Source organism: Notolepis coatsorum (genome assembly GCF_963971535.1).
Source record: "Notolepis coatsorum genome assembly, chromosome: 4".
Classification (NCBI taxonomy): Eukaryota; Metazoa; Chordata; class Actinopteri; order Aulopiformes; family Paralepididae; genus Notolepis; species Notolepis coatsorum.
Window position 1 is genome coordinate 82,888,138 of NC_140168.1, and position 23,211 is coordinate 82,911,348.

General features: G+C 47.2%; 1 protein-coding gene across 1 annotated transcript in view; it reads right to left on the reverse strand.

The window, feature by feature from the left end:
• The window catches only part of enpp2l (ectonucleotide pyrophosphatase/phosphodiesterase 2-like), a gene marked incomplete at its 3' end in the record, with an annotated part of 151,295 nt that overhangs the window by 67,084 nt on the left and 61,000 nt on the right, over window positions 1–23,211 (reverse strand). Inside the window, exon 9 of the mRNA XM_084313248.1 lies at window positions 15,876–15,931. Coding sequence (XP_084169374.1) covers window positions 15,876–15,931 — 56 coding nt within the window. The remainder of the gene's footprint in view (window positions 1–15,875; window positions 15,932–23,211) is intronic.

Sequence of the window (23,211 nt, forward strand, 5' to 3'; positions counted from 1 at the left end):
AATTACATGCTATACTATGTTATTTGATACTATCTTGTCTAGCACAGTCTCTGGAGCGTAACAGTAAGAAGCATTTTGTATGAAAGTATTCTGTACTTCTGTATGACAACTATTAAAGAAACTTGAAACTTGAAACCTTTCTAAAACACGTGCTGTATCCAACCAACTTACTGCTTATCTCTTACAGAATGACCTCCTAGACCCTAATCAGTCTGGCTTCCGGACTGGCCACTCCACAGAAACGGCCCTCATTGCGGTCACAGAGGCACTTCACTTAGCAAAAGCGAAAGGCCTCTCCTCTGTCCTGATTGTCCTAGATCTATCTGCAGCCTTCGACACAGTGAACCATCATATCCTCCTCGCGGCCCTCGCAGGAATGGGAGTGGCTGGCTCTGCGCTGACATGGCTGACATCATACCTCAATGACCGCTCCTACCAAGTGTCATGGAGAGGGACCCTGTCGGCCACCCGCCCCCTGCGGACGGGTGTCCCCCAGGGCTCGGTCCTAGGACCCCTTCTCTTCTCCCTCTACACTAAATCACTGGGTAACATTATCATGTCTCATGGCTTCTCGTATCATTGTTATGCCGATGATACTCAACTCTTCCTCTCCTTCCCTCCCTCAGATATCCACGTCTCTGAGCGGATCTCGGCCTGTCTGTCCGACATCTCCGCCTGGATGACGACCAACCACCTCAAACTGAACCTAAGCTGAACAGAATTACTCCACCTGCCGGCCAAATCCTCCCCCCTGACCGACCTTTCCATCACAGTCGAGAATGCAGCTGTGACCACGTCCCCGACCGCCAAGAACCTTGGTGTTGTCCTCGACGACCAGTTGAACTTCTCTGCTCACATCGCAGCGACGACCAGAACCTGCAGATTCCTCCTGAGCAACGTCAGAAGGATCCGCCCCTTCCTGACAAAATAAGCCACCCAACTCCTCGTCCAATCAACAGTCATCTCCCGCCTCGACTACTGCAATGCACTGCTCGCTGGCCTCCCGGCCACTGCCACCAAGCCTCTTCAACTCATTCAGAACGCAGCGGCCCGCCTGATCTCAAACCTACCGAAGTCGGCCCATGTCACCCCACTTCTTAGGGACCTGCACTGGCTCCCCATTGCTGCACTTATCCGCTTCAAGGCCCTCTACCTAGCATACCGTGCAGCAAAGGGAACCGCTCCTGCCTACCTCCGGTCAATGGTCTCTAACTACACACCCTCAAGACCCCTACGCTCTGCATCTTCTGGCCGCCTCAGACTACTCCTATCCAAGCTCCGGGAGGGTCATCAAAGGGAAGTCGCCTATTCTCAGTCCTTGCCCCACAATGGTGGAATGAACTACCCAGCCCAGTTAGGACAGCCGAAACCCGTCCAATCTTTCGCCGTCGACTAAAGACGCACTTCTTCAACCATTATTTGAAATAATAAAATAAATAAAAAATAAATAAAAAATCTAACCCTAACTAACCTTACTGGCATGCACTAACTCGCATAAACTAACCTACACTGTAACACGCAACACTTTGATGAACATTGTTACTCAGCTGATAGAGTTGTACCCTTCCTGATGACTTGTCGTACAGAACTTGTAAGTCGCTTTGGATAAAAGCGTCAGCTAAATCAGGGGTTCCCAAACTTTTCAGGCCGGGACCCAGAAAATAAGGCGTCAGAGAGCCGCGGCCCAATGCACATCGTCAGGTTTTTTTTTCTTTTTTTTTTGCCAGGCGACCGATTTTTTAAGCCAAATATCACTTCAATCCTATTAAGTTAGTTCAAGTTCGTTATTCATTTATATGTGCTATTTATGAGAGGGCTAACTTGTTGCAAAATAATAATGATAATAATAATAGCCTCATTAAAATACTATTTAGTTATTTAGTTTGAAATGTTCGTTGAAATAAGTAGATTTTTCGTTTTTGTTTATTTATTAAGTTAATATAAAACCATATAGTCACATTTTAGAATACAACTAGAAACACTGTCCTGGCCTGCTTCTAAGTTCAGTGGCCTGACACTGAACCACTGAGCTAAATGACTAAATGTAAATGTAAATGATGGGGTTTTGATCCTTTCTAACCACTGCGCGGACCTCCCTGTATCTCCCGTGCACCGTTGCCTACGTTAAAATTGCAATGGCGATCGAATCCTGCCAGGTGGCAGTATCGCCTAACTTTTGAACTGGGATAGGTTAGTGTGTGGACACTAAATATATATTTTGTCTGCAAGACCTCCTCCCCTTCAGAGGACAGAGCGACAGTGCGATCGCTTGGAGATTTTATCGCCTCAAACCTATTTCCTGTATACACGAGTATACACATATACACGAGTAATCGCGATGGCGATGGGATCACTGGGGATTATTCTTTTTGGAGTACCTTCTGGCTAAGGTAAGGTCTATTCTATGTCTATTTTACCTAACCTGAAACATGTTTTTGTAACGATCACAGTGTCGTATTTTACCGGACCTAAACCATGCTTTTGGTAACGATCACAGTTTTGAGTTAAAACGACCCCCCCCCCCCCCCCCCCCCCACATATGTACATGGTATATACCTTTGATTTGGAAGTGTTTGGGGTTTCAGGCGGGCAACCCGAACGATTTGGGCATATTGCATATAACGCGTCATATCTCACAATCTATGAAAAAAGACTGGATTATTTTGGAAAGGGTTGTTTAGCATGTAATAGTGCACACACTACAGTATGTAGAAATTAACTGGATAGTCAGTGATGGACTATGAGCAATGCCTGTCAAATGAGCCATACTATTGTCTCCATACAGTAGCTATAATACAGAACACACGATGGGTCTGAAACATTGCTAAAATGGTCAATAACACTGGCGCCATTGAGTAAAGATGGGAAAAATTACTTAAACACCCCCACAGCCCAAATGGAATGATTTGAAAAATATTATTATTTCTTTATTTTTTTGCATTCATGGGGGGTAGTAGACTACCAGTCGACTATCAGAAAATATCAAATAAAAAAATGTTGTAACAATTTAAAAAAAGTCAATGAATAAAGAATTGATCTTGACTTGAACTGGCTCCCGTTTCGACTATTGACCAATGTTACCATGACAATGAGCTTGATGATAAGTCAGCTTAGCTGTCAGAATCTCTTGTACCACAGGCAAAGGAGGCATGAGGCTCGACGGGGTTTCACTCAAGACAAGAGAGGCTGTGGTCAAATTAAATAAAAAAGATAAACAATAATAATAATGAAATGTCCTTCTTTTCTAGTACACCCAAAAGTGTAGTTCTAGTTATTAAACTTATTTTTTTTAAATAATAATAATAATAATAATAATAATAATAATAATAATAATAATAATAATAATAATAATAATAATAATAATAATAATAATAATAATAATAATAATAATAATAATAATAATAATAATAATAATAATAATAATAATAATAATAATAATAATAATAATAATAATGAACTACTAAAATCACTATGCCAATTGAAATGTAGTTGAACTACTAGCAAGCTACTGTAACACAAAACAACTAAGGCAGGGTGCTTTCTGAATTTTGTTTTACCTTTGAGCTAAACTTGCAAGCTATCTAAATCACTTAATGGCCAGATGAATAAGTCTTGTACTCCCTTTTGCCAAAGCCGTCCCGTGGTTGTACGACACGTGTCTTTCCTGATGCAAATCAGCACGGCTCACTAGCTTGAGCCGTCAATAGCTTCTGTTGTGCTTGACTGTGAGGGGTATTGTTTGTTTGTGTGTGTGTGTGTGTGAGGGGGGGGGGGGGGCGTTGGGGGAGTATTGTCGCTCAGTAAGGATGTAACTACTCTTCCTCATCCCTGTTAGGTCATATGCAAATGATTTGGGCAAATTTGGAACAATTTAATCGTTTTGATGATTTTTTTTAACATGCACCACTGTCTCTCTTAAAGCTCATGTGGGTGTAAGAGCTCACAAAAACATTTTATGGACCCATAAAGACTGTGCTCCATTCGTTAAAGCAGCCCTAGGTATTAGATGCAGGTGACATCACAACTTCAAGGGTTCTCTCTCTTGTTTCTGGCTTTAGGCGAGAGTGGTGGCATGTTTACAATATATATATTTTTTAATCAGTTAATTGTGACTGCACTGTTGTTTCTACTAAATTAAATACCTCAGTGGACAAACCTTTTTTTAATGATGAATTAATTAATCTTTGGATTTCATGATGGGTTTTTTTGTTCTTGATTTATTTATTGTGATGTTTCTTCTTGACTTGTTTAAAGAAGACTTGTCCAGCCCATGGAGACATTAACTTGTGATTGCGGGCTTTACAAATACGTTTTTTTTTATGATAAATTAATTAATCAATGATTATTTGATTAAGGAAGACACTAATATACGTTTTCAAAGTAAGCACACAACCTTTCCTATTTAACTCAATCAATGAGAGAAAATGTAGTGGCTTTATATACCATAACAAAAAAATACTGTATACATTTTAAATCAAAAGCACCATTACCTACTGTTGTGAAGGATCAGATTAAACCGAATATGTATATTTATTTATATATATTTAATTGTATTTGTATATCGTTTGATATCCCCTGTATATTCCTTGTACAATATGCATTGAATATCCCCGTTTCTACTAAACAGCCCATAATAGTTTCATTCTACCATTGGACGAGAACCTGGCGCCAGGTTGCCATACCCCTAGGTCCAAGTTCAATCGTGCCGCCTAACATGTCGAGGCAACCCCCGGTTCCGCGCAGTAATATGCCGGGCGAAATACGAATGGTACTATTTGTTCATAGCGCATATATATATGGCGCTCGTAAAGTAGAACTTTCTTTTAGTCCAGTTCTTTACCCTCCAACAGAGTGACAGACGCAAAAGCCTCCCCACGACGCACGTGCGGTGTAGTAAGGCCTACTTGGCCCAGAATAGGCATTAAGATATCGTGTAGATTAATAGTTGAATGGTCATAGTTTGGCACCATACCGTCGAGTTGGACGTATTCTATTAAGCTAATAATAGTCTATTTATGTATGGTGCATCGTTCGGTTAGAGTTCTACAGTTATCAGCACCCCCATCGTTCCTGACGTTATCTGGACGCTTAACCAGGCTGGTCAGACCCCTAGTGGTGATTGCATCCGAGGAGCTCCGGGTCAAGAGCGACTGGACCTGTATATTGGATTACTCTACCCTGACGACGGCGAGCCTTCCACGGCTCTTGGATTATGCTTTGTGTGCTTGTGTGCTACAAACCACGGCAATGGGGGGGGGGGGTCTGCTGATGGAGACTCAGTGTTCAGGGTAACAGAGCATGAGGTGAGACGGATCTTTAAAAAAGTGGATATCAGGAAGGCAGCAGGACCGGACGGCATCCCCGGCCGCGTCCTAAAAGTCTGTGCCGACCAACTGGCCCCGGTATTCACTGACATCTTCAACCTGTCCTTGGAACAGGCCGTCATCCCCACCTGTCTGAAGAAGTCCACCATCATCCCTGTACCCAAAAAATCTACGCCCGCTTGCCTCAACGACTACCGCCCTGTAGCCCTCACCTCCATAGCCATGAAGTGCTTTGAGAAGCTAGTGAAGGGCTACATCTGTTCCTCCCTCCCCATCAACCTGGACCCTCTGCAATTTGCATATCGCCCCAACAGGTCCACGGAGGACGCCATAGCCCATGTGCTGCACACAGCAGCATCACATCTGGACAAGAGGCAGGGGAACTATGTGAGAATGCTGTTCATCGACTACAGCTCAGCATTCAATACCATAGTCCCCTCCAAACTCATAGCCAAGCTCAGGGACCTGGGCTTGAACTATGACCTGTGCCAGTGGGTCCTGGACTTCCTGACGGGCAGACCCCAGGTGGTAAGAGCCGGCAACTGCACCTCCTCATCCATCACGCTCAACATAGGGGCCCCCCAGGGCTGTGTTCTGAGCCCCCTCCTCTACTCCCTGTACACACATGACTGCGTAGCACAGCGGAACAACAACACCATCATCAAATTTGCTGATAACACAGTAGTGGTGGGCCTGATCTCTGCCAACGACGAAAGGGCCTACCTGGAAGAGGTAGAGAACCTGTCACAGTGGTGTCAAGAGAACTGCCTCTCCCTGAACGTCAGCAAAACAAAAGAGATGATTGTGGACTTCAGGAGGTCGGGGGTCAAGGACTACAGCCCCCTCAGCATCGACGGGGCACCAGTTGAGAGAGTGAACAGTTTCAAGTACCTCGGAGCCCACATATCCGAGGACTTGACATGGACCACACACATTGACAGTGTTGTGAAGAAGGCACGACAACGCCTCTACTTCCTCAGGCGCCTAAGGAAGTTCCAAGTCAGTCAGAAGATCCTTAGGAACTTCTACTCATGTACAATAGAGAGCATCCTGACCGGCAACATCACCTCCTGGTTTGGGAATAGCACTGCACAAGACCGTAGCAGACTACAAAGAGTGACACGTTCAGCCGAACGCACAATTAGAGGGGGGCTTCCCACCCTCCAGAACATTTACAACAAGCGGTGCAAGGGGAAGGCTAAGAGAATTATTAAGGACTCGAGCCACCCGAACAACTGCCTCTTTGAACTGCTGCCGTCAGGCAAGCGATACCGGAGTCTTATGGCGAGCACAGAAAGACTCAGAAGGAGCTTCTATCCCCAGGCCATCAGGCTGCTAAACGAACAATAATCGCTAAACGAACAATAATCACTATGCAACAACCATCAAATGCACACAGCACACACACCCACACGCACACACTCACTGAAACAAACAACACACTGCAGCACCCACTCTCCACACTTTAGATCACACAAACACACTTACACTTTATATTTATTGATAAAGGATTTGCACTACAACTCGTACACCTACTGTGAATTGTACCTAAACTGCACCTCGTCCATTTATGCCTTGCACTATATAGTATTGTATATTAGTACACTGCACAGTATTGTATATTGTATGGTAACTACGTCTACGAACATTGTACATATGTCTAAACTGAACACTGTGACCTCTTTTTTTACTTCTAATTTTTACTATGTTTTTATTTCATACTTATCTTGTCATGCACAGTCTCTGGAGCGCAACAGTAAGAAGCATTTTGTACAAAAGTATTCTGTACTTCTGTATGACAACTATTAAAGAAACTTGAAACTTGAAACTTGATTATTCCATGGATAAAGGCCAACACTGCCGAGTGTTGGAATTACCCCCCGGAGAGGACTCCAGGTGAGGCGGCGCTCTACACGTGAGGTCGCACCACGTCTCTCCGTTGTGGACCGGCAGATACCGTTCCACAGAGGGTCCAGCTGTATTCGTCTGCGGCCCGAGGTTCTGTGGGCACCGTGTCCAAGACTTTGGATTCTCCCAAGACACCGTCAGCCAGATGGGATACCGCCAGCGGCTTCTCTAACCCCCCCCTCCTACTGTCTTACAACCAGCGGGACCCCCCCCCCTTAGTGTATCCAGCTATAATCATTTAAGTACCATCGCTATCGTTTCCTAAATATTCCAGGTTGTATACTTACTCCCTGCGCAACCAGAGATTGGACATTCAATGTTGATTTACCTACGAATACTCATTTGCCATAAAAGTGCATATTCAATATTTCAAATCATAAATGTAATTAAGTGAATGTTGTATACACCTTTTGCTGTATTAAATATTCGATTTGGTACATTTGTGTTGGTTCGTTTCATCAGGTGGGAAAGTGTTCATCATACTTATATCTTGTACTGGGTGGCCAGAAGTTAAAGTACATGAGGTAGTGGTATTAAATATCATATCTAACAATACAGTCAGGGAATTGTACCCCTCAGTTACAATTGGTCCTTCGAGCCGGAGGGTAACTAGTGTAATATTAATATAGTGTTATTAATATCGAAATGGCCTATGATGAACACTCCACGAAACGATCCTCCTAACCTAGAACGCCCGCGGCGCAGACGACAGACACCTCAGTACTTAGAGGCTTACACTGTCAGTCAACTACCTAGCCTTCGACAAACGGTAAACGCGGTAAAAGTAGAAAGTAAAATTATGTCTGACCTTAACGACCAGGTTTCCCCGACCACAGAGGCCCTAGTAGGTCCTAATGTAACTGACCAAGCCCACGGTGGGGACCAGGAGGGAATTGACATGCCTTTACCCCCCGCCACTACTAAAGAAGTAGTCCCCGACAAGCCCCGGGAGGAAGACAACCCTACAGAGAGAGAACTCTGCACGGAGGAAGAGGAGGAGAGCGCCGAGGAACTAGAGCTCCAGGACTCCCCAACGAGTACCCCCAGGAGCGGCTCACGCAGGAGCGGCTCACCTCCACTACCGCCTTCCCCCAACGAAGCGGAGAGGACACTACAACAGGCGTTCCTCGTCAGCCTGACAGCCTCCGCCGAGCGCGATCGGCTCCAAGCACAGATGCTTGGCGAGCGCGAACACCTCCAAGCGCAGCAACGGAGCGAAGAACAGCGCACATGTCTGGAGATGAGACGCTTCCAGATGGAAGAGAATATGGCAAGAGACCGGGCCGACGCCCAGCGCACCGCTGCCGGTGCCCAAAGAGACGCAGAGCGCGACAGACTACAAGCGCAACTAATAGAGCAGCTGATCAAAAGGACAACTCCCTCTCCCTCCGCCAGGGGCTCAAGGAACTCGTCGAGACAACAGTCAAGAGCAGCGTCACCGCAACGAGCAAGCGACCCTGAACTTGACCAACAGACCGAGTCTAGACCCCCCGCAGATCCCCTTCCCATACCGGTCCAAGCGAGACCCAGCTACAAGGAAGGAGCGGCCTACACTGCGGAGAAGCTAAATAAACGACTACAAGATCTGGAAGATTTGATAGAAGAAGAAGAGGGAGAAGAGGAGAACCAAGCCCGACGACAGCACAGTACTCCACCGGACCAGGAGGTCCCATACAGTCCAGGCTATACCCCCGCGGCGCTGCGCTACAGACCCCCGACTCTATTTACGGGTGAGCACGACGCACGACCAGCCCCGAGGAACAGTACCTGGACCAGCGGGCCATGGTACCCTGCCAGTACCAGCCCACAGCGAGGCGCAAGAGGGGACTCGCCCAGGAGGTCTCTCCCCCAACGCTCGCCGATGTATCAGCCATCCACGGCGTCATACAACGCCACGCCGTCATTCCCAGACTTCGCCTATGAGAGTCGAGCACAGTACACGGAGCTCCGGATGTGCTTAGAGACAATGATGGTGGATGTCGCTGATGAACGCCACAAGTATGCAATATTATTGAAGCACCTGAAAGTACCGCGAGCGCACAATATAGCGCTAGCCTATGCTACCTCCTCGACCCCATACACAGCGGCCCTTGCAGCGCTGGATCAAAGATATGGACGTATATGGGATTACGTAATCCAGGAGATAAGGCATATTGACCGCCTACCCCCAGCCACAGACAATCGCTCACTAGACGACCTGTCAATCAAAGTGCAGTCCCTGGTGGGGATGCTGGGAGCTCAACGGGAGAAGGGCATGCATGAGCTGTACGCCAACTCTAACGTTGAGAGGATTTTGGAGAAGCTGCCACCCGCAAGACAGGAGCGCTTTCGGCGGCAGAGGGACTACCGAGATCCCGACGGCCCCGAGCCATCCCTCCTTGATCTGGCCGACTTCCTGGCGAGAGAGGTCAGCAGCTTACGACTGGACACCTTCGGGCGGAGCACGCCAAGCTCCAGAGAGGGACCCAGGAGAATAAGTGATGGAAGAAGATCGGTGACTGTCATGCACCAATCAGAGTCAGTACCGAGCAGTAAGAGTCACAGCACCCCCTCGAGAAAGGAGAAGTGGAAGATAGCGTGTCCCTACTGTGAGAAAGAACACTGGCTGTCACAATGTGACTCATTCACAAAGATGAATGCAGAAGAAGTGAGCCAATGGATAAAGTCCAACCGGCGCTGTTATCGATGTGCGCGGCCCCACATGGCAGCCGAATGCCGCCTAAAGAAAAGGTGCAGCCGGTGCGATGGAGCCCATCTAGATATACTACACGATAGTAACGGAAGACGGCCTATACCTGCACCACGGAGCGGCACCAAGGCAAGTGTCATGTACATTGACCCCGCCAGCAGCAACGGAGCTCAAGTGCTCTTAAAGGTAGTCCGTGTGACATTGAGCTACCAGGATAAAGTCATGGACACTTACGCCGTCCTTGATGACGGGTCAGAGAAGACCCTTCTGCTCGCCTCCGCTGCGACTCAGCTGGGACTGCGGGGGAGCAAGAACGAAATGACGATTCGGACAATAAGAAGAGATTTAAAGACGATAAAGGGCGAGAATGTCTCCTTCACTATCGCAGCCAACGGGCAGCCAGAGCGACGGTACAAGATCACAAATGCTTTCACCAGCCAAGAAATAGGACTATCGCAGTACACCTACCCTGTCACCAAGTTGATGGATAAATATGTGCACCTGCGTCAATTACCTATCCCGCTCATAGACGGCGCTACCCCGACCCTGTTGATAGGCTCCGACCATGCAGAACTCATAGTCCCGATTGACCGGGTCCATACAGGCCCCCGAGGCTGTCCTGCAGCAGTCGAGACCCGCCTAGGATGGACATTGCAAGGCCCCCTCGCTAAATCTCTCAACCGAACAGCAGCCACTAGCTGCTTCCACTCCAGAACGATAGAAGAAGACACCACTCTCCTGCAGCATGTCGAGAGGCTATGGACCCTAGAGACAATGCCCTTTAAGAATGAAAAGAAAGACATTCGCTCTAAAGAAGACATTTACGCCATCAACCTACTCGAGCAGGGGACAAAGAGAGTCACAGTCGGCGGAGTGATGAGATACGCAACTCCACTCCTGAGGCGAGAGGGAATGCCCCCCTTTCACGCAAAGAAAGACGCCACGGAGCGCTATCTACTGAACACAGAGCGGCGCCTAGCCAAAGACCCCGCTCAACAGAGTGTGTACCGAGCTGAGATTGAGAAGCTAATCACAGCGGGACACGTAACAAAGATTGACATTAAAGAGGCCGATCAGACGACCGAATCATGGTACGTGCCGCATCACAAGGTCCATCACAATGGCAAGGATCGCATTGTGTTTAACTGCAGCTACCAGATCGGATCCCAAAATCTGAATAAAGAGCTCTTGCCCGGCCCCACACTCGGCCCCTCCCTACTAGGCGTGCTACTGCGCTTCCGCCAGGACAAGGTGGCTATAAGCGGGGATATCAAAGGGATGTTCTTGCAGGTGAGACTAGTAGAGGAGGACAAGCCTCTGCTACGGTTCCTATGGAGAGAGAGGATCGGAGATGAGAACCCATCCATCTACCAGTGGGAAGTACTCCCCTTCGGAACCACATGCAGCCCGTGCTGTGCTACCTTTGCACTACAGAAACACGTCACAGAGGACCCAGCAGCAGATGAAGAGGTCCAACACAGTGTGAAGAACAGTTTCTACGTGGACAACTGTCTACAAAGCGTCTCGACTCAAGAGGAAGCCGAGGCTCTCCTAATCAAGTTACGCGCCTCCCTAATCAAAGGAGGCTTTGATCTCAGGCAGTGGGCCAGCAGTGACCCGCACGTATTGCGCAGCCTCTCCTCCGCAGACAAGGCTGCCAGCAGCGAGACCTGGATGGCGACAATCCCAGGAGAAGCCCAAGAAATGACACTAGGATTAGTCTGGCGCTTCAAAACAGACTCGCTCCACTATAGACACAAACCCTTGGCTCCAGAGCAAGGAAGGTCGGCGGCGATACCGACCACCAGACGGAGTGTGTACAGAACACTCGCCAGACAATATGACCCGTTGGGATGTATTCTACCTTACACCACCAGGGCAAAGATGATTATACGAGCACTATGGGACAAGGACCAGGGCTGGGACGACCCAATACCCGCACACCTTGCCTCAACATGGAGAGAGTGGGAGACGGAACTCCGCTCACTCCCAGGTGTCAATATACGCCGCAGCTACTTCCCATCCACAGTGAGGCCAGAGACATGCGAGATTGAGCTACACGTCTTCAGCGACGCCTCCGAAGTAGCCTACGGATCGGTTGCCTATTTGCGTGCCCAAGAGATGGGAGGAGAGATACACACTGCTTTCATACTGGCCCGCTCAAGAATAGCCCCACGTAAGCAACAATCTATCCCACGTCTAGAGCTCTGCGCAGCCCTCGCAGGAGCGCATCTAGCCACGTTAATCCAACGTGAACTCACCATTCCGGTGCATAGAACAATCTTGTGGTCAGATTCCACGACAGTACTCACATGGATTAAGTCTGATTCATGCAGATACAAAGTCTTCGTGGGAGTCAGAGTCACCGAGATTCAAGAATTAACAGAAGAAGCAAGCTGGAGGTATGTGGATACCAAACACAACCCAGCTGACGTCATCACCCGGGGAATGTCCCTGGATGACCTAACACGTCGCAACATCTACAGTGACGGACCAGCATTCCTCCAGCTCCCGGAAGGAGATTGGCCTACGCCCACCCCGAGGGAAGCAAGTAACGAGGAGGCTGAGAACAAGAAGCCTATGTTCTGTGGACTGAGCACTGTCGCCTCCACAGACCCCAACATAGATGATTGCATTACCCTAGAGAGTGCGCAACAAAGAACATTCCTGCGGCACCACCCAGAGATTCAGTCCACCACTGACATGTCAGCAGCTGACTACGAAGAAGCAGAACTTCTTCTACTACAACGAGCCCAGAGAGACTCGTTCCCCGATGAGCTAGACTGTCTACAGGGAGGAAACCCCGTCCCATCAGACAGCAGACTGATTCACCTGGCACCAGAGAGTGACGCACATAATCTCATCAGAGTGGGTGGTCGCCTGCGGAGAGCCCCCGATCTACCAGATGACATTAAGCACCCGATCGTCTTGAACAGCCGACACAAGGTCACAGAGCTGATCATAAAGAAATACGACGAGGATGTGCACCACGCAGGAGCAGAGAGAGTCTTCGCGGAGATCAGACGTCGTTATTGGATATTGCAAGGGAGAGAAGCAGTACGGCGCTTCCAGCGAACCTGTCTAGACTGCCGTAAGTGGCGCGCGCAGCCCAGCATACCACGGATGGCTGACCTACCCCCCTGTCGCCTCCGAATCGGCGACAAGCCATTCCACTCCACAGGCATGGACTGTTTTGGCCCGTTGTATATAAAGAGAGGAAGAGGCACCGAGAAGCGGTGGGGTATTGTATTCAAATGCATGACCACCAGAGCGATACATATCGAGCTCCTTCCGACCATGAGCACAGACTCATTCCTTATGGCCTTCCGGAGATTCATATCACGGAAAGGAAAACCGTCTACATTGTTGTCTGATCACGGGACCAACTTCAAAGGCGGAGAAAGAGAGCTGAGAGAGAGCTTCCAAGCTATGGGCCCAGAACTTAAGACCCACCTCGCTCCAGCCCAGATTGACTTCCAGTTTAATCCCCCAAACGCACCCCACTTCGGTGGAACCTGGGAACGAGAAGTACGTTCTATAAAGACAGCCCTGTATGCCGTACTCGGAGCCCAGACTGTAGCGGAGGAAGTCCTAATGACAGTCCTCACGGAGATCGAGGGAGTATTGAACTCAAAGCCCCTCGGTTACGTCTCCAGTGATGTAGCAGATGTCGACCCAGTCACCCCCAACACACTCCTAATGGGGCGGCTGGACCCCGCGCTACCCCAGACAATGTACAGGCCCGAAGAAGCGAACGACCGAAGAATGTGGAGGTACAGCCAAGTACTAGCTGACAAGTTTTGGAGCAGCTTCCTACTTCACTACCTACCGTCTCTACAGACCCGCCAGAAGTGGGTAAAAGAGAGAGACAATTTGACAGAAGGAACAGTCGTCATGATTATTGACCAGTCACTCCCCAGAGCTATGTGGCCGGCTGGCCGCGTAAGCAAAGTGATCACCGGTGCCGATGGCAAGGTCCGAGCAGCTGAAGTACTCGTCCAAGGGCGCACCTACACACGTCCCGTGGCGAGGCTCATAGAACTGCCCCGACTCCCAGATACTATCGATGATGACCATGACCCTATGACTTTGTGAGTTGACTGACCCTTACAGCGGACCTTGAGTGGAAGACAGTGCGGTTAATCTGTCTCTGCTTAGCTAATTAGGTGGGACTAATTAGGGGGCGGCTGTTGTGAAGGATCAGATTAAACCGAATATGTATATTTATTTATATATATTTAATTGTATTTGTATATCGTTTGATATCCCCTGTATATTCCTTGTACAATATGCATTGAATATCCCCGTTTCTACTAAACAGCCCATAATAGTTTCATTCTACCATTGGACGAGAACCTGGCGCCAGGTTGCCATACCCCTAGGTCCAAGTTCAATCGTGCCGCCTAACATGTCGAGGCAACCCCCGGTTCCGCGCAGTAATATGCCGGGCGAAATACGAATGGTACTATTTGTTCATAGCGCATATATATATGGCGCTCGTAAAGTAGAACTTTCTTTTAGTCCAGTTCTTTACCCTCCAACAGAGTGACAGACGCAAAAGCCTCCCCACGACGCACGTGCGGTGTAGTAAGGCCTACTTGGCCCAGAATAGGCATTGAGATATCGTGTAGATTAATAGTTGAATGGTCATAGTTTGGCACCATACCGTCGAGTTGGACGTATTCTATTAAGCTAATAATAGTCTATTTATGTATGGTGCATCGTTCGGTTAGAGTTCTACAGTTATCAGCACCCCCATCGTTCCTGACGTTATCTGGACGCTTAACCAGGCTGGTCAGACCCCTAGTGGTGATTGCATCCGAGGAGCTCCGGGTCAAGAGCGACTGGACCTGTATATTGGATTACTCTACCCTGACGACGGCGAGCCTTCCACGGCTCTTGGATTATGCTTTGTGTGCTTTGATTATTCCATGGATAAAGGCCAACACTGCCGAGTGTTGGAATTACCCCCCGGAGAGGACTCCAGGTGAGGCGGCGCTCTACACGTGAGGTCGCACCACGTCTCTCCGTTGTGGACCGGCAGATACCGTTCCACAGAGGGTCCAGCTGTATTCGTCTGCGGCCCGAGGTTCTGTGGGCACCGTGTCCAAGACTTTGGATTCTCCCAAGACACCGTCGGCCAGATGGGATACCGCCAGCGGCTTCTCTAACCCCCCCCTCCTACTGTCTTACAACCAGCGGGACCCCCCCCCCCCTTAGTGTATCCAGCTATAATCATTTAAGTACCATCGCTATCGTTTCCTAAATATTCCAGGTTGTATACTTACTCCCTGCGCAACCAGAGATTGGACATTCAATGTTGATTTACCTACGAATACTCATTTGCCATAAAAGTGCATATTCAATATTTCAAATCATAAATGTAATTAAGTGAATGTTGTATACACCTTTTGCTGTATTAAATATTCGATTTGGTACATTTGTGTTGGTTCGTTTCATCAGGTGGGAAAGTGTTCATCATACTTATATCTTGTACTGGGTGGCCAGAAGTTAAAGTACATGAGGTAGTGGTATTAAATATCATATCTAACAATACAGTCAGGGAATTGTACCCCTCAGTTACACCTACAGTATAGAGGATTCGACTTGAATTAGCCTGGATCTGCACCATGAGACTGTGGGTATAAGTGTGTCATTGGCCGACTATTTCAGACGGAATTCTCCTCGCCTTCCGCTACCCGAGACACCATTTTGCAAGGACACCGTCGCTGCTTAGCGCTGCCCAGGGTGCTTGTGATTGGTTTAAAGAAATACAAACAAGCCATAGCCTCATTTCCCCCTATACCAGAATGACAATAGGTTCAGCCAGACCTCTCTCCAGCACTGGCACAGCGCTGACGTAGTGTGGAGAGAGGTATGGATACGCGAGACTAGACTTTAATAGACATGATACAGTACATTTAAGGAGGGATATATTGAAATGTAAAACTCACCAAGGCCAGAAGAAGGTGGCTGCTTTCACTCCTTGCTTTTCTGCTGTGATCCAGATCTGGAATAGATCAGGAAAAACACAATCATATGATTCACATTCAAAACATAGAATGTTCTGCAAACCCGTTCCTAACGTCAGTAGTATGTATACTATTATTGATAGAATATACTGCCATTCTATTATTAGCATTATCATTATCATTATGTTCTATTCTATTGTTATTTATTTTATATTATGCTATTATATTATTTTGTAATTTATATTGTTGACAGAATCCGGCTATAGGGCGACAATAATTTGGTCAAGAGGCATGGTTTCTATCTTTAGCCTTAACTGGCGTGGTTTATTTATTCACATGGTATGAGCAGCAGTTCTAGAGTTCTCCTCTCACTGAGAGGCTGGGGGGAAAGAGGAAGAGTGGGAGGAGACATCTCTATTTATACTCGCCACCTGGTGGTGTTCCTGAGTGGCTCCGCCTAGAGCGCCCTCTAGTGGAAACAGTTATATATGCAGTTAGACAGTTACTAACAATCCTACACAGAACCTCTGACTTCAACACTCCCACTTAGGGTTTGTATTAGCATATTGGATAACTTCTTCGAAAAACATTTTACAAAGGAAATAATATAATCCAAAACATCAACATAGTATGGCAGTCAATATTTACACATTAACACTTTGATCGCCGGGGTTAAATTCATAATTTACCATCCCTCGCCAGCCCTATTTAACATGGAGAAGTTCCCCTTCTTTGCAGGGCTATAACTTTTTAAATTGTATTGCTAAATTGACATTACTATGGCCCATTCAACGTCCTATATCTATTGTTCAGGGTGTAGCAACGTTATACTTTTTCATTCACATATTCATACTAAAATACGGTCTAAAGTATAAGTATGTTTTTATCGTTTTCTGCAGCTTTCTCCAGAACTTGATTTATAGCCCTAAATGCATTATATTGATGATCAAATACAGTTTGGTAGGAATCTTTGCGAGATAAAAAAATGTCAACTGTACGTGCTTCTAGGAGTTACTACGTATGATCTGATGTTGACCGGATAGGGGGGGGGGGGTCGTTTATAATTCCGTGGGCAACGTTATATCATTCATCTAGTTTGGGTGATATGATCATTAGAGCAGTTAGTATCGAAGACGTTAACAAATAATGCTGAAACTCACCGTAGCTTCCTCGTAGCGTTGGGAGATGAGCGTGGAACAGAATTTTTTTCTATTATGGGATGTCGAAATATCCGATCCATTTCCAGGTTGTATAATAGTATATACGTCCAAATCATGTTGTTTATCGAGTTATTGGTAACGGATCACTATCCGTTGTGATCAGCTCGAGTCCTGGGACTATTAGCGAGTGATCGGACCGAATTGAAATGAGCACCAGCTTCCACTTCCTGCTTCTTCCCTGGGCGATCCGCCGATCGGCCACCAGATGGCGCTCTTGAACCGTTGTAGAGTTGAGAGGGGCTCAACAGTACATCTCATGTCTCCGGGGGAGAAATATGATTTCGATCACAGATTTTTGAAATGTTGATATCAAAGACGCTGTCCAGCGTCTTCGGCAGAATGAGCATGGCGGGGAAAGACATGTTTCAGCGTTTCCGGCGATTAAAGTGTTAAACATGACCCTTGCAAATCCCTTTAATTTTTATTTGGAACAGGTTTCCTCATAGTGTCTGCTACCCTGTCGTCCGTTGGACAGTAAACCAGTGTCATTCTTTCTTCTCTGATGACAGATCTGATGAGATGATATTTTCTATATTGACATGTTTACATCTATGTCGACACACTGGGTTCCTAGCAATCACAATGGTTCCCTGGTTGCCCTCATAAACAACAACCTTCATATATACACAGTGTCCATCATTTTTAAATGATGTTGACAAAACGCCCCTCATCTTCAAAAACCACCATATTTGGTATAGAGCAGTGGTGCCCAACCAGTCGATCGCGATCGACAGGTAGATCGCGGGCTGATTTCAAGTAGATCTGGATTAATAAAATTTGATTATAATTTTTTTATTTATTTTTTTTTTATGCAAAATCAACTCTGCCTCTTCTTGTTAACTACAACAAGTAATGCTGTTTGTTATTTAAGGTGAGGTCGGACTCGGCACTGACAGATTTGTGTTCATTATGCTGCTTTTATAAAGCCTCAAATGACGGCTTACAATACAATTTTGGCTGGTAGCTCTCGGCTAGGTGGTAAATTAAAAAGTAGATCTTGGTTCAAAAAAGGTTGGGGACCCCTGGGCCCTGTTTCATGTACGTGGTTCAACTAAGTCGATCAACATGTCCATTATCCAGCTTCAGTTAACCCGATGTTCAAAGCCGGGATTTTCCTGTTTCACAAAGGAGGATTCAGTCTCGTTAACTCAAGCCAGACTTGAGAGTCAGGCTCAAGTCAGGCTAGATGCGCGCTCCCGTTTTAGGTGGAAAGCCAGCACGTATCGATGGCAGAGACCCTGATTCTCAACGGCATTGATTGATTAATTGATTTAAGACTTTATTGACAGATTGCAATAGGCTCAATCGCCTCGCCGACAAGTTAAATGCGTTATCTATAGGCTAATTCTAAGTCCCTCATTACCTCAATCAATCAGATTATATTTCTTTAAACTTGCCTGCTGGATTGAATAATCAAATGAGATCTTGCTAGCGAAAATAACTAGTTAACTGTTATACAGAATTACGAGACGGCTTTCTTGCCCATTGATTGATGTATAGTCAATATTTAACTTATCTCCAATGTGGTCCAACGGGTTGTTCTTTTGACTTCCACACGGACGACCCGGGTTCAAGACCGGGGTCCTTCTTTTTGCAATATAGGAATAATTCAATTTGGTGCACGTTGAGAGCTATATAAAGAATGACATCCTCAATGCATGTAGATTTATAATATTTTAACTTAAAACCAGGCTACTTTGGCGTATAATCATTAATATTATATTCAAAAAAATCATATTGGAAACACGGGGATTTGAACCCCGGTCGGTGGATTGGGAGGCTTGAGCACTACCGCTGGGCCACTGGGCCAGATGGGAAAAATTCATTGTTTATACATTAATGAACGAGAGACCCGTGTTTAGAATATCCTTTGTTTTGAATGAAGTTTATCTCTTTATCCTCATTCATTAATGTGACGTCAACGGCTCATTCAATTTCTCAAATCCGTCAAACAGCGCATCTCATCAGACATCTTAATCCCAGTTACAATTAAAATAACCACATCATGTGTACATCGCACGAGCGAGCGCCACCGTCGCCACGGTATATATAACGTGCATTATTTAGGACAAAGTGAATTTAATATCAGCATTTTGGGTCTATTTTACATTTCAAAAGCCCCCTCTGGAAGAATGGAGCACAAAAACGTAATTCAGAATGGTATAATGCAGATCGTAGACTGTGGGAATAGTTTCAGGAAACGGGCTGTCACTTCTTTGCGGGGGCGTGGCGATAGTTCAGGCTAACTTGAACTTGAACTCTGCTTTCGAGCAGGCTCAAACTTTTGGATATGTTGTCATGGTGATTTGGGAAATCCACGTACATGAAATCGGAAAGTCAGGCTAACCCAGTTATCCAGCTAAAGTTATCCGGCTAACTCGGTTATCCCGGTACATGGAACGGGGCCCTGGTATAGAGGATACATTCCAATTACCAATTACATATTAAGCAATATACTCATAATCTTATCTCCATCACTTCGAGCAGTTGTTCTGGATAAATACACTCCTGTATGGTCATAGCTAGAGCCATATATTCGGCTTCACAAGTTGATAGTGCCACTGTGGGCTGCTTCTTTGTTTTCCACGAAACCAGTGAACTGTCTGTGTTCAAACACACAATATCCTGTGGTACTCCTTCTACATGTGGTGTCAGCTGCCCAGTCTGCATCACTGTGGGCTTTAAGTCCTAGACCCTCGCTGCTCTTTCTGAAACACAGTTGTTTATCTGCTGTACCTTTAAGATAACAAAAGACATGTTTGGCTGTAATCCAATGCTCCTCTGTGGGGTCAGCAAAATGCTGTGACAGTCTACTCACTACAAACCATCGGTCAGGGCGGGTACACATTGTTAAATAAATGAGGCTACCCACAGCTTCTCTGTACATTTTTACATCTGTCAGTTTCTGAGCATCCTCCTGATAGTCTAGTTTTTGATCACATGGTGTTTCCCTTGATCTACATTCTTACATGTCTAAACGTTTCAGGGTCTTTCCCACATAGTTAAATCATTGAGAACATGGCAAGTCATCCACCTCTCTACTTAAACATGGAATTAAACATAGGATCCATTTCAGTATTTATACATGGACTCTTAATCAGGTATTTAAACCTGGATTCTACTCCTCCCGTATTTAGACCTAGAGTATCATCCTCCTGCATCTAAGCAGTGTAGCCACCCTCCTTCAGTATTTAAACATGGAGTACCCTCCTTCAGCATTTAAGCAATTAGTCACCCTCCTTCAGTATTTAAACATGGAGTACCCTCCTTCAGCATTTAAGCAATTTTCTACAAACCATACTTTGTATTTGTCGTGGCCTTCAATACCCTCCTGGATTGAATACACCCATTTCCCTCCCACTGTCTGTCTGCCCTCTGGTAACTTGGTTGAATACACCCATTTCCCTCCCACTGTCTGTCTGCCCTCTTCGGGGGACAATGTCACCTCTTTAAAGGTCGGGGTTACCTCACTGACTACCCTGTAGCAGTAATCAACGGGGGTAGGTGTACTGTCCTCCTCGTCACTCCCTTTCCGGGCATAGTCTGTCAGATACTTTGGGGGTTTGTGTTCCCTTGAGGGATACATCCCACTGCTTGGGGCACTTGATGTCACCCTCGGGTGCTCCTCGTCATCGCCCTCTGGGGGTGGCTGACTGTCTGCCTGCATGACCGTACTAAGTACACTGGGCTGATGTGTCTCTGTTTCTACACACCTTACTCTGGAGTCCAGCTCTGGCTCCTCTGTCTGTGTCTCGCTCTCACATGTTGCCTTTGTGACAAACTTGACTAGCATGTGTTTCTGCACTCTCCCTTTACCGGGGTGATAAACTAGGAAAGCGGGGCTTCCCTTGTCGTGTCCTACAAAAAGTCCTTTTACACATCTGGACTCTGGCTTTCCCCTGCCCTGCAGGTATGCATAACACACTGATCCAAATCGGTGCATTCTGGCTAGATTACACTTCTTTCCTGTCAGTGCTGTATACGGGGTGGTGTCCGAGTGCTTATTAAAGCACCTGTTTCTGGTGTAAGCGTCTTCTTGCACCGCATAATGCCATAGGCTCTTAGGTAAGTTACTATCTACTAGCTTACACCTAGCCATTTCAAAAAGGGTGCGGCATTCCCTCTCTGCCACTCCGTTCTGGTGTGGGGGATATGGATGTGACGTCTTGTGTCTTATCTTGTACCTTCTCAACAGTGATTGGAACTCTCTGTTTGTGAACTCGGTTTCGTTGTCGGACCTCAAGCATCCTACGTTACCATAAGGGGCTACGTCTGCCAGGAATTTCTCCGTGGCCTGGAGTGTGTCACTCTTTGCTTTGAGAAAGTAAACAAACACTGCCCCTGTGCACACATCTGTAAAAGACTGTACATATCTAAAACATCCTATGGACTCGTTGCTTACTGGGCCGGCTAGGTCCGTGTCAACTAATGCAAGTGGTACCCTTACTTTTTCTGTGGGATTTCTGTTTCTCGGTTGAGTAAACTTCCCCGTTTTGCACACTGCACAATTTTTGTCAGGTCTACGCTTTTCACCTTCAATGTGCATGCCTTCTGTCACTGCTTGCAGTTTCAGTAAATCCTCATAATTACAATGACCCATAATCTCGTGCCATGTCTGAATATCGTGACTGGCCGTCACGCTACACATATCATTATTATCATTACACTTGTCATTGTCATTACACTCCGTTTGCAGATAATATATTCTCTGGTACATCTCTATGTCAAACCGTGTACCGTCAGGTTCTACAAGAAAATGTTTACCTTTATCGAAGAATACCTTGGCACCGCTTGCAGTAGCAGCTATTACAGAGAATAGTCCTTGTGGGAACGATGGTACGTAGAGAGCGTTCTTTAACGTCACCGTACGCCGGCGCCCCCTACTGTCCATGAGGCATACCTGTGCGTCTCCTCTCTCCTGCGCCAACCCGTAGGTGCGCCTCCCGTCCGCCAGCTCCATGCTGTGCCTCTCCGGGTGGAAATTGTCGTCAAAGTTCTTGAACCGACTCCTGTCGTTGATGACATGGGACGACGCACCTGTGTCCACGATCAGTCCCCTCTTCAGAGCGCGCTGCAGCTGCGCCGGCCCGGCGATGCACGCCGTCCACGCCCCGAAAGCGCAGTCTTCCTGTCCCGTTATTCTCCGGGCGTCGTCTCGATCCGTCTCACGTCGACCGTTGCTGCCGTCGTGTCCACTGCCGCCATCTTGTCCACAGTCGTCATCTTGTCCGTAGCCGCCATCTTGTCCATAGCCGCCATTTTGTCCGTGGCCGTCGTCTTGTCCATGGCCGCCATCTCGTCCATGGCCGTCATCTTGTTCATGTGCCCCGTGGATTTGCAGAAGCTACACCAGACAGTCTGTGTGCAGTCGCTTCTCCGATGGCCTTTCTCTCCGCATCGCCAACACGCCAGTTCCGCCGTGGTCCTGGTCCTCTCCCTTGGCGTCGCAACCTCTCTCCCGCCTCCGCGGCGGCTGGGTGGGTATCTTCCGAGGCCTCGAAGTTTCTTAACTTGGCCTTGAACTGTCCCAGCATCATGTCCGTTGAACCGTGTGTTACCAGGAGTGTGAACGGTTTGTACAGCTCCGGTAGTCCTCTCATCATCATCGCCATCATTAGCCCATCGCTTGGTGCTTCTCCTGCACTCCTCAATGGCGTCGTGATCTGCTCCGCTCTGTTGACGTATTCGGTCACAGTCTTTGTGTGCCCCTTCCTCAGGGCCGTTAGTGCTATGTAGAGGGCCATGACTCGGGGTCTTCCTCGCCCGATGTAATGCTCTCTCAACACCTCCAGGCTTTCTCTGCCTTTGTCTTTAGTGTTACGGAATATCAGCCCCAAGCTGGTGTCGTCGAGCAGTGGCGCTAACTCACAGTACGCGTCTGCGTTACGCTGGTCGTCCAGGGCTTGCTCTTCCGCCGTCAGGTCTCCCGTGGGGGCTGCCAGGATCGTCTCCTTCAGTCCCGCACCGTGCATGCCGCATAGCATGCGCTCTTCCCAGAGCTCGTAGTCCTCTGCTTTTCCATTAAATGAGGGCCATTTGCCCCTTCCCTTGTTTTCCATCCTCTTCGTTGATGGTAGGCGTAGCTTTAGCTCTTGTTG